General features: G+C 38.7%; 1 protein-coding gene and 1 long non-coding RNA gene across 2 annotated transcripts in view; one reads left to right on the forward strand and one right to left on the reverse strand.

Moving 5' to 3' along the window:
• LOC104339599 (disintegrin and metalloproteinase domain-containing protein 9) overlaps nt 1–12,354 on the forward strand; it is an 18,387-nt gene continuing 6,033 nt past the window's right edge. The window contains exons 1-12 of the mRNA XM_075423879.1: nt 1–70; nt 2,766–2,863; nt 4,431–4,507; nt 5,160–5,238; nt 6,193–6,269; nt 7,855–8,074; nt 8,592–8,657; nt 8,739–8,810; nt 9,434–9,606; nt 10,099–10,183; nt 11,213–11,334; nt 12,181–12,352. Coding sequence (XP_075279994.1) covers nt 1–70; nt 2,766–2,863; nt 4,431–4,507; nt 5,160–5,238; nt 6,193–6,269; nt 7,855–8,074; nt 8,592–8,657; nt 8,739–8,810; nt 9,434–9,606; nt 10,099–10,183; nt 11,213–11,334; nt 12,181–12,352 — 1,311 coding nt within the window. The remainder of the gene's footprint in view (nt 71–2,765; nt 2,864–4,430; nt 4,508–5,159; nt 5,239–6,192; nt 6,270–7,854; nt 8,075–8,591; nt 8,658–8,738; nt 8,811–9,433; nt 9,607–10,098; nt 10,184–11,212; nt 11,335–12,180; nt 12,353–12,354) is intronic.
• The window catches only part of LOC142361673 (uncharacterized), a 12,048-nt gene continuing 8,358 nt past the window's right edge, over nt 8,665–12,354 (reverse strand). The window contains exon 4 of the long non-coding RNA XR_012764313.1: nt 8,665–10,181. This is a non-coding gene — a long non-coding RNA (uncharacterized LOC142361673). The remainder of the gene's footprint in view (nt 10,182–12,354) is intronic.

Raw genomic sequence — 12,354 nt, forward strand, 5'->3', positions numbered from 1 at the left:
ATGTTAAAACACAGCCTATTTTTGTTCACTTTTGGACTAACTTTAGCTGGAAAACCTTTCTGGATAAAAGGTAAGCTTTTGGGTTTTTTTAATTATGCAGAAATTTTCTCTGAGTTGTCTTGTACTCTCCGGTCCGGATGGTAATGATGCGCACCTTTCAAATGGAATCCCTGCTCTCCCCAGGTATTAAGCTATTAGCTGACCCACTAATTGAGAAAATCTTGTTTGGGAAAAAAAAGTATGTGGAAAAGATCGAGGGTTGAAGCTTTTTATGGTTGAGTTATTTATGGCTTTTTTCTCCAGGATGTAGTAGGTATGTAACTAGCTTATCTTCCGTACAGGACACTGGTTGTGACAACTGCAGTTACTGTCCAGTAAAGTAACTTCAGTAAAGACTGGAGAAAAAGATTTCCATCTTCAGTCATGTGAGGGAAATTCCTACAGTTTTGTTTTAGCTCCTCGGTAACTCATTTCCTTTTATGATTTGGCTTCAGATTTTAGATATAGATGTAACACGTGAAATATTTCTTAGAAAGTGATATTTTTATGGCATGCATTAAAGATGGTTTCCTGCTTTGAGGTGTAAAAATGTAAATTGTCAGAACTGCATGTCTGCTGTTAGTTCCACACACTTAACTCATGAGACAGAATGAATATTGTGATTTAGGTAATAAAATCATTGAAGATTAAGAGCAAAGTCAGAAGTAAATACTGAGTGCCGACATTCTTTGCAGAGCAGTTTGCTAACAGCAGCTTCCACGTTTTGATTGCAATGGCGGTCTTTAATGTTAAGCATATACCACCTGCACCCAGCTTTTAAAAATCCCGATGTTATCTGATAGGTAGAGATCATCATTACACTGAAGAATCCGCCCCCTCGCTTTGAATGGGTGATTCTGTGGCTTCTTTGCATTATGAATCCCTTTCACAGAAACGTGGGAGGCTGAGGGTGACTTTGTACTACTATAAATTAGACGAAATCTCTTTGTTTCCTTATAAAAGAAAAATTAACACTTTTGTTGTTAAAACCCATGTTATTGTTGACTGTGTAACCTGTTTAAAAGCAATAGTTGTGTCTCTTGATGAAAGTGAATACTCAAACCACACTGATGAGCAGACAAGACAAAGGAAGATGAATTCAAGTTCTCACAGTTTAAAAAAAAAGTCACTGGAGATATTGTTTTTTTCTTTATAAAAACATTTACCTGAAACCAGATCCCCAGCAGACTTCTTATCTTTAGCTTCCTGCATTAGCCTGATGTTCTGAACATAATTCTGATATAATGTAAAGGGCTACAGACCTTTTGCAAAGGTTTGACTGTCGCTGGAACAAACAAAATGCAGCGTTAGGCAATGGCAGGAGCCGGCGTGGTGAGCCGAGATTACGCACGGAGCAGGTGGTGGCATTCTGTCCAGAGGGCAACTGTAAGTATTCCTCATTCAGGGCAATGGGGAAAGGAATAGGAGTAAAGGGGTTTAAATGGAAGGAGAGGGCTGAAGGAGGAGTTGATTTCATCAAAGAAAGACCAGAAAGAAGTAGAGAAGTAGAGCAAGAGGGAGAAGATGAGCAAGTGCAGGACCTAAGAGTAGCTAGAAGGCGAGACCACAGCAAATGGGTCTGTAACCAGTGAAAAGCATTCCCCAGAGTATTTAGGGACTGAGTTTATTCTTCTGGAGATAGAATATTCACCAGTTCTCTGTCTAGCAAGTTCTAAAACATCCTGGCAAAGTTGGATCCACCAAGTAACTGTACTACACATCCATCAGCTGCTCCTCGAGAGCCCTGCTGTAAATCTACAGATCAGCACAGTCTGATTTCACAAAGCCTGAAGGAACGTAATTCTATCAGAGACGTTAGTGTCTCTTGCACAGTTGATTTTAACTGGCGAGCTCCTTCAAAAATCACGGTGAGGGGACAGATGGGTGCACAGAGAATGGAGCTGCACAAATTTTCTGTGGTACATCGCGTTGGAAGTGTAGGTCACGGAAGAAAAAATGTTTCAAAAATGGTAGACAAAGTTACAAAATTAATAATCCAGGTTAGAATATGTGAGAATTAAGACTGTGTTTAAATCATTTCATAGTTTTTCTTTGTGTGCTCTAGAAGACCACAGCTTTAGTCAGAAGTTAGGATTTTTTAAATCAGTTTGACCCTTCCTAAACTATTTCTTCATCAGTATCAAAGTACGCACTGAATATAGGAGGGTTGGGTTTTTAAAAATTTTTCTTGTTCTTTGGATTTTCTGTGATGTTACTGTCATATTGGTTGAGGGATTTATTTTTTTATTTGCTAACAGTAGTTAATTTGTTTTCATAATGTTTATATGAAGGAATGACCAAAATTTATTACCCCAGTTACAATGTAAGTAACGAAGACTTAGAGTTAAAGCCAAGATTGCCAGCTAGTTTTGGACACCCAGTTTAAGAAAATTTTTGCTTGAATTTGCAGGTTTTAGCACTTTACATCAGCTGTGTTTGGGGTGGTGTAGTCATTAACCTTGAATACAGTCAAAACAGCATTGCTGCATGTTGACAATATATCTGTATGTTGAAAATAAATACATGAGGCCACATATATTTAGTTTAAACAGTCAGAGATTAAGAGTACATTGACCATGAATGAAAATGTTAATTTCTGCAACTTTCCCAGCATAACCCACGAACTCTGGCAGAGACAGAATAGACCAAACTGAGCATGGGCAGCTGGGTCCTGTGCTGGATAATGTGTTACTTATCCTTTCTGACTCTTTAGAATTTGTTTTTAGGTGTATCTTCTGAACAGACATCCAGACCTTCTACCTCAGAAATAATTATTCCTCAAAGTCTGACAGGCAGAGAGAAACATCACCCATTTTTTCATGAGGTTTGTTATTCTGATTTTTTTCTTCTGATCTTGCTGTTTTTCACAATACTGTCCCATATTACACACACAATGTATGATATATAGAGAGATTATTTTGGTAAAGAAATGTGCACCGTCTCTTCAGATTCTTAAGTGTTTTCAACTAGTTTAGAGTAAATTTTTTCCCACAAAGGTCTGTGATTTCACTCTAAGTTAACACCTTCCTAGTCCTGGTCCCAGCCTTGTAAGGCAGAAGTGGGAAGGAACATGAAGAATGTTTCCATGTCCTCCGAGTCAGATTAGATGTTGAACTCGAACTAACGTCCATGCTGTATATGTCCGTGCTGTATATGTTTTTTGCTCATTGTAGCTGGTCTTTGGATCACCAGAGAATTTCAGCCTTGTAGCACCTAAAGGGCTGATGCTCGCTTTGTACAGATGGTCCCACAGCATCACACAGGTTAAATGAATGAGTTAAAAGAGAAAGATCTGAACCTTAATCCTTCAGTTCTGAGGTAATTTACCTTTGTGCCAGACACTGAGTTCAATTACTGAAGTAACTGTTAATGAAATAGCATTAGTCATCTTTGTGCAAACCGATTAAGGAAGGAAGAATCTGTGAGTCATTTGTCCGGCTGCTGGGATTTACCGAAGGAGTGTCGCAAAACGTGATGTGGTGGCTGGGCAAACAGTGCATACGTGAGCTGCACCCTTCTTGGGGCACCGAGTCTGGCCACCTTCACCCAGGCTGTAGCCACCTCCTCTCCACCAACACAGAATCGCAGAATCATAGAATGGTTTGGGTTGGAAGCGACCTTAAAGATCATCTCGTTCCAACCCCCCTGCCACGAGCAGGGACATCTTCCACCAGCCCAGGTTGCTCGGAGCTCCATTCAACCTGGCCTTGAACCCTGCCAGGGAGGGGGCAGCCACAGCTTCTCTGGGCAACCTGTGCCAGGGCCTCACCACCCTCATGGTGAAGAATTTCTTCCTAATATCTAATCTAAATCTGCCCTCTTTTAGTTTAGAGCCGCTCCCCCTTGTCCTATCACTACACACCCTTGTGAAAAGCCCCTCTCCATCCTTCCTGCAGGCCCCTTCAGGTACTGGAAGGCTGCTCTAAGGTCACCCCGGAGCCTTCTCCAGGCTGAACAGCCCCAACTCTATCCTCAGCCTATAGAACTACAGCATGGTAGCCTACGTTTAGCTGTACTAACACCCCTTTTTTTGTTCTTTTAATAGCACAAGTTTTACATTTTCTTTTTTCTGTAGACTCTAAATTTTTTTACATTCCCTGTACAAATCTCTAATGGCAGACTAATTTAATTTATGTGTACTTTGTGTACCTTTTCATTCTGTCTTCTACAAGAAAATTTACAGCTTAGTAGAATTTAAACTTTCCATAGGAAATAATGTGGAGTGTACTGCTGAGACTTTGAAAGGCACGAGGGTTAGGAATGTGTGTGTTGTAAATCTGGTAAATACTTAAGACATATATAGTATTTGGACTTCTCTTGTCAAAGAAGACACAGAACTGACACAACCAAGTAGAAAATCACTTACGTGATATCTTTCATTCTGTTTTCAGGAGCATTCAGATGACAATCTTTCTTACTCAATTAAAACCAGAAATGGAACATACCTCCTAAAACTGAAGAAAAATAAGTATGTGATAGAGCGTTTAAGAAATCATTCCATCTTGGGATTTAGTTGCATATAGTATGCAGACTATAAAAATACAGACAAGTATTTTTATACTGAAAAAATCCAGAATAAACCATTTAAATGACACGTAGTAATTACAAAATGACTCTTAAATAGTGTCTCTGTTATGGTACTAGCTTGCAAATAGAAGGGAATAATATTTTCTTCTAGTTGTGCAGATATTTATTTGGATTATTTTTTTTTATTAGCACCACAAGATAGTAGATTTCAGAAAATCCTTATGGAAAATTAGAATTCAGCTCAACATTAGCTCTTTATTTAGCGGGGAGGGGAGGGTGGTTAGCCGTTGTGTATTTGAAGAAATTTTTCTGTTACTCTTGTTCCTCATTCCTGAGCCTGTAATAGTCCAGGCCCTGATAAAACATAGTCTGCTGAGATCCTACTCTGTGGATAGTTTAGTTAAAATATTTCAAAATAACTTATTTTCCAAATAATGCACCTCATTTTGGAGGTATTTAGTTTCATATCTGTGGATTTTAGTAATAATCTAGGATGAGTATGCTGCTAAAAGAGTGTAGTACTTACTAGGATCCCTGACTTATTTCTTGCTTTCTAGACTGTTAAAAGAGTAGTAGTATATTTTTCTTTCCAGAAAGCTTGTTAGCGAAGACTTTACGCTATATACGTATGGGGAAAATGGAAAACTGGAGACAACACAATCAAAAACCAAGGTATCGTGCATAATAAAATTCCCCTTTTGTTTAAGAGTTTCCTCAAACCAGCGCAGCCAAGCTTTACGAATTGAAGGCCACATTAACACTATGGTAGAACTGGGGAGGACAACAACAAGAATGTGCATGCATCTCAGTGTATTTTGAAAGCAAAAGTGAATGCACAACCATTAATTCTGAGTGTCTTCGTGTCTCTATAATAGGACAGTGAAAATTGGTTACATTTTTGACAACAGAGGGGAAAATGCAAGTGATGCACCTAAAGTATCTGCAGAAGGAAAATACATTTGCTGGGAAAGAGGCTTTTGTGAATTTTCCCATTCGTAGCATTTCTATTTAACAGTTACCACTGATACAAAACGTAAGGTCCTGTGTCTTACGAGGGAGTGGGCTGTTTATGGTGATACAGCATCGCTGTTTCCCAAGGTGTGAAAGGGGATGCCGGGAGACTGTGCCAAGACTGAATCTGAGCTCCCTGATCAGTATGCAGTTACAGGTAGAATGGCAGCATCAAAGCTCTGTAGCTTCGAGGTCCTGAATCAAACAAGCCTTACAAATGCTTTTGCATTTGATTTCAACTTTCAACTGCGTGTGAGCTCAGCAAGACTTAATTGGGTGATTTGCGCCTGGGCGATCTTCTCAGATCAGCCTTTGAGAGGAGGCTGTTTAAGAACACGATGAGCAATGTAGACGAAAATATTTTGCTAAAAAGTGGTGATGGGTTAAACTAAAAAGCTGGTTGTTTTCTAGAACCAAGCAAATGTTATTGTAGTTACTCATGTTTGGTAACATTTTACTCCAAGGTTGGGATTACTTTTCAAATAGGCAACTCTGTAAATTTATAACAGCCAGCCTTACTGTCATGCAAATAAAAAGGCTGGTTATAAAAGAAGTTTGCATTTGAAGGCAACAACCTTATTTTGTCATTAATTATGTGGTTTTGTTGCATTTCAGACACACTGTTATTATCATGGCACTGTTGAAGGAATTGCTGACTCAACGCTCGCTCTTAGCACATGCGATGGCCTTAGGTATTACCTCTTGCTTTTTACTTCAGGATAATTAACTGTGCAATACCAGCGTCAAACAGTAAAAAAAACAGTTGCTATTCATCATACAGCTGGAGAGAAAACACCATCCTCCCTTGCAAATTTTTTTTTAAAGTTCACCTTTTGATGAAACTGAAACTCTTTACAAGTTTTATAGCTTCCCTCGACTACCACTTTTTTCCCCTTTTCCAAAATTCCTTCGCAGAAAAAGATAATATGAGAGACAGCACAATCCAAATATAGGCTGAACGTGGGCCTGAACTGAGGCCTCTATTACTTGGTGCAAATGTCTTGACCAGAGATACCATTGTAGAAGAAATGGTATCTGATGAAGCTTTTGCTGAACTTAACACACTCCTGTGAACAATTCGGTCTCATGAATGGAGAAGTTTCACAAGACAAACCCTTTCTGTGAAAAAGTTTTGACCATTTTTTTGTTTGTTTCAAATACAACAAAATTACATTCATTTGAGAAATACAAAGGGGCAAGATTAATGCATAAAAGACGGTGGTGTTCTTCCCACAGGATCAGGCCCTATGAGTTGGCAAAATGAGATGGCATGTTACAGCAAATTGCACAGATACTCAGAACAGAGCATGTCCATGCTCCCCTGCCTTCACTGAGCTTGGCTCTTCAGCTGGACTTTGGACATTCTTGTCGGTTGTAGCAGCTTTGTTCAGTTTGATGTCTTTGTGACAAGCAGAAAGAGGCAAATGGGATAAAGTTCACCCACATATCTTTCATGCATAGTATCACAGTGAAATGCCACTCAATAAATAATGACATTCCCCAGCATTCCATTAAATGAAGCATAAAACAGTCACCATACTGGTATTTCAGGAAATGCTGGATCTCACTAAGCAGAATAGATATTTCACTTTGGCTGTTCTGCAAACTTACGCAGACTCAAATCCTTTGGTTACCTTGAACTCACATTTTTGAGGATTTTCTTTCACAAGAGATTAACTAGAGAATTCTTTTTCTATATGTATTTTTGAGATTCAGGAAAACAAGATAATCACTTCTGAAAGATTCTGCTACAGCAAATGGGCATGTACCAGGTGTTTCTGAGCCATGGACAAATGCAAAATCTTTATATTTAGCTGCACTCAGCAGTGCAATACTACTATTGCCCTCGTTAACACCCTGGTGATTGCTTTTAGCCTCTCTTTCTGTCTTAGAAGATATCTTTTTCTAAAATGCTAGATTACTTTAGCTGCATGGGGCTAGGACTGAGACTAGAGATAAGGGCTAAAACAGACCCCATGCATCAGCTCTGTACCTGCAATCCAGACTCATTTAGTAGTAATTTGGCTTTCCCACTGATCCAAGGAGCCCACACTTGTGTACAATAGAGTATTCTAAATAAGTTGTGTTATGTCTTTTGAGATCCTGTTGCACGTCTGAACTTACCCCCTATATTAAGATAATTAAAGATAACAATTTATTTCAATATAATGGTATAAACAATTACAGTTTTTAAGTATTCAGCTGTCATTTACTCACCTAGTTACAAACTCGAGGGAAAAATTGTGGAATAACTTTTCATTCTTTTATGATTATTAGAGGAATTCTCTACATTGGTGGCAAATGGTATGGAATGGAGCCGCTCAACACATCCAGCACATCTGAACATGTGTTTTACCAGTTAGAAGATATGCAGGATATCCCCTTCCAGTGTGGTGTGCTGAATGGCAGCCTTCATCACGAGGAGATGTTTGTGAAGCAGCCTGTGAAATATGAGTTTTTATCAAACAGTACCTCTAGCAGGGAAACGCTTTTGAGGGTAAATATCTTTTTGCTTCTCTCTTGCAAGCTGCAGTCCAAGCCACCTCCTCAGTCTGTTCCAGCGGCCGAGGGTCTCCAGAGCTCTTGCTCTGGTGTGGTATCATTGCAGGTGGGTTTGCCCTGGCAGCCCACTTCCTCATTGCCTTCATTTTCATGGATCCCAAACTGGTGGGAGTCCTGCTAAGGAAATCTTGAAAAAGAACAGCACATCAGGAACTTAACACAGCTTGAAGCAATCCTTTAGCAGAAGAGCAGGGCTCTGTCCAAGACAGTCGTGGGACATGAAAGGCATGAAGCTGCCACTCAGCTCGTGCATCTCAGTGTCTGAGCAGATGAGAGTTACTGACATATAGATATTTATGTGGAAATCTAAGGCAAATTGGCTTTTGAGGCCACATTAAAAAATGCATCATTGCTTTATAAATCAATGAAATGAAAATCACGAGAAAGATAATTAAAAAAACCCTTGAACTCATTAGTTGTTATGTTAACTTATTGTGCTTTCTAATTTGCAGAAGAAGCGAGCTGTCCTCCCGCAGAAGAGCTACATGGAATTATTTGTGGTTGTGGACAACAACAGGGTAATGATTTCATCCAATGCCACATACATTTTATTAAACCATTAAATTTTTTCTCTGATATTCTCATATGATATTTTACAGTTTTTGATGAAGAAATCTGATACTGCTGCAGTGCAAAAGGAAACAGTTGAGCTGATTAATTACGTTGATGGGGTAGGTCAGATAAGTTGCCAAGATTCAGCAGTTTCTACTGTATCAGTTTTTCAAAAGACAGCTAATGCAGTAAATCTGAACAATTGTGTTCTGAAACCATATTTGGAATTTATACAGCAATTTGTAACACATTTAAGGTACCTCATGAATCTATGCACAAGTCTTACACAGGTGTAGACAGAAGGAGAGATGCAAGATGTTTTTAAACCCGGCCTTCGGCTGCTCCAGGAACGCGAGGTCTCCAGCAGGTTTTACAGTTCCAGGAAGAGTATTTCTCATGCATGTAGTTCTTTTTCATTAAGCAAACTGTCACCACTGTGAACAATTCGATAAGATCTGATCACCTGTTCCTAATTTCTCCTCGAGACAGTTAGCTAAGGAAATAAACGGACAAGGTCTTTCTACCTTCTCCAATGAAAGATACATTTAGGTACCTTCATGATGTGGATTTCCTTCAGTCATCTATTCTTTCTTCACATCAAACTGTTAATTATTCAGAGAAACTAAAGTTATGTCTTGGTCATTATGTTCAGCTTAATGTTTACTCAGTACTAACGATGTAATCTTTCATAATTCAGTTGTAACAGACTGAAGAACAGTAATTATTATTGTATCTTTTTCAGATGTATAGAGCATTAAACATCCAGATTGTTTTGGTTGGATTAGAGATCTGGACATCTACAAACCACATATCCGTAATGGATGGTTCAGCTGGAGATGTACTGAGTAGATTCGTTTCCTGGAGACAGAAGGATCTTCTTAAACGATCACGAAATGATGTCAGCCATCTCATAATGTAAGTGTTCATTCAGTGGAAAAGCTAGCCATGCTGCCAGTGTTGATAATGTATATGATTTTGAGTTTATGTATGAATGAAAATATAACTAAAATTCACTCAACTCCCAAACTGGTTTAACCTGGAAAAATGTCGAGAAACTGTAATTAATTCTTCATAGATAATCAACTCCAGGTGGCTCTGCTTGAGCAGGGGGGTTGGCCCAGATGACCTTCAGAGGTCCCTTCCAACCTCAACTATTCTGTGATTCTGCGAACTCAGACGCACTGACACAGCACGTTTAGGTGATTGGTCATTATTTTCAAGGTCTCTTATTCAGATGTTCATTAATTATTACAGTAAAGCCCTGATATGATGATAAATTTCTTCTTGACTTCAAAAAGACCAAATCTTGACTTGCAGTATGTGTTTCAGACTCATCGATGTCTTTTAGTAGAAATTGTGAACTTTCAGCCCCTCTTTCAACAACACCTTCAAATGCTTTTGTTGCAGAGGGAGAAGCTCTTATGCTGGATCCATTGGAATGGCTTTTGTGGGTACCGTCTGCTCACAAGTCCAGGGAGGGTCAATCAGCACTGTAAGTACATAACGTTGTGGTTAATGGAGGAAACTAGCACAGGAGCTGCTAAACTCTCATAGATGTGCTGCTAGTGAGACCAAGAGGTACCCGAACAATTGGAGGCTTTCCCCTGTGCATTTACACAACACAGAGTTGTAGATGCTGCTATCGCCAGACATTCCTTCCACAGAGGTACAGTCCAGAACATCCTAATAAATAATGTGCACTTTGCTGACCTATTTGATCAAGTCACTTGGGTCTTGGAGCGGTACAGTTTCTTTCATAGGGTTTCTGATTTAAACACTTGTGCATATTTTCATACTTAATATTTAAAAAAAAATAAACTCCAATTTCTTTCTTCATCACACTCCAGTTCATTTGGCTGATTTAGTCCTGAAATAATTTTTTTATCACCTTTTTGTAACTCAGCTAGCTCAGGGTTGTATAATAAAAGCCCATTCTCGTACTGTTAAGGCTCATAACCACAGTGTTTTGGGGACAGGAATGCAGCTACAAAATAATGTCTACTTTTTGACTCTTTACATGGACAATGAGCATAGTGCACTCTCTTCTCAAGTGCCTGGAATTCTCCACAATGAGGCTATAAATGGGCAAGAATTTTAAACTTGGCAAAATTAGCCAGAAACCAGTCTTTCCTCCTTCACCCTTGGGGAAGCACCAGTATCTCCAGAGGTTCCTGTCCTTTCGATAGGGATGCCACAACACCACAGACAATCTTAGAGGCAGATTCTGTTCTTTAGCAGTCTTTGTCTTTTTGCCATTGGAGACTCCATTGCAATCAGTGTCATGACTGATTGACGGTGCTATTATTCAGAATATGATCCTAATGGAAGGAATGGAAAGAGTGGCAGAATCTGGCCCTACTGAAAAAATAGCGACAAATTTCTGTTCTGTTCTGTTGCAATACAATGTAGCAGTCTATCTTCATAGCCTCTGAGAGACTTGCGGCTTGAATAAATCAGCAGGTAGAAACACAGTATTTTCTTTAGTTTCATACTGTTTTTTAACACTGATTCTCTCGATTAGTTGAATCATAACGATGTGTTACGTCATGCTACAATAGTTGCACATGAATTGGGGCATAATCTTGGAATGAAACATGATGACAAAAGGTGTCCTGCATCCTATATCATGCACAGCACAGATAAGTAAGATTTCCAGTTATTTTATTTAAATAATTGTTTTTTATCTGCAGTCACTATGCCTTGCAGGCTGTGAAACTCCCATGAGTCTTGAAAAACTTTTATGAATGGGGAATTGTTTGAAAAGTTTAATCCCAGAGGTGAATTCACTGATTTAGGACTTGACATCATTTTAATTGATTTGAAATGTTTTCTGATCCAGTCATTCTTTGTAGCATTCCTAAAAACTTGTTTGGATTTTCTTAATTGTTTTTTTTGTTGCTGGGGTTTTTCTGTTCTGCTGAGAATGCTTTACACATATTCACAGAGTTTGTGCAACCATGCATCCTTTGCACAGATTCTCTTAACAGTTAATTTAAATAAAACCTATCAGCCTAGATTTCTTTCAGTTCATTTGTTCTTTGGCTTCCCCTTAAGAGAAGATCATATTACTTTATCTGTCCACAGTTCTATTAATAAATCAGGGTAATTGAACACTGGACGAAACTACTATGATACGACGCATTTCTGCATTCTTAGGGACTGCAAGTTCAGAAAAGTATTTTTTAATGCAGCATTTTTAGACTCAGTACAGACAAGGAATGTATAAGGCCTGTTTTATATAGGACACCAGAATGAATAATCTGATGGGTCTCTTTGGCTTCTGAAAGTACTTGCATTTATGTTACATATAGTATCTTTTAACTTCTAGTACTGTACTCTAATGCAAAGTAAAATAATAATGAAGTATCTTGTGATCTCCTGACATTATGAAACATAGTATTTATTATAAATTGACAATATTTTAAGGGTTTGACTTGGATTTTTCCCTGTAAGTGAAAAATTTTTAATAAATAACATTATGCTTTCCAGTGGATCCAGGAATTTCAGCACCTGCAGTGCTGATGATTTTGAAAACCTTATTCTAAATGGAGGAGGAAACTGCCTTAGAAATCCTCCCAAACCAAGTAATGTTTACAAAGAACCTGTCTGTGGTAATAATGTGGTCGATAACAACGAAGAATGTGACTGTGGCAAACCGCAGGT

Source organism: Opisthocomus hoazin, chromosome 6 (assembly GCF_030867145.1).
Source record: "Opisthocomus hoazin isolate bOpiHoa1 chromosome 6, bOpiHoa1.hap1, whole genome shotgun sequence".
Classification (NCBI taxonomy): domain Eukaryota; kingdom Metazoa; phylum Chordata; class Aves; order Opisthocomiformes; family Opisthocomidae; genus Opisthocomus; species Opisthocomus hoazin.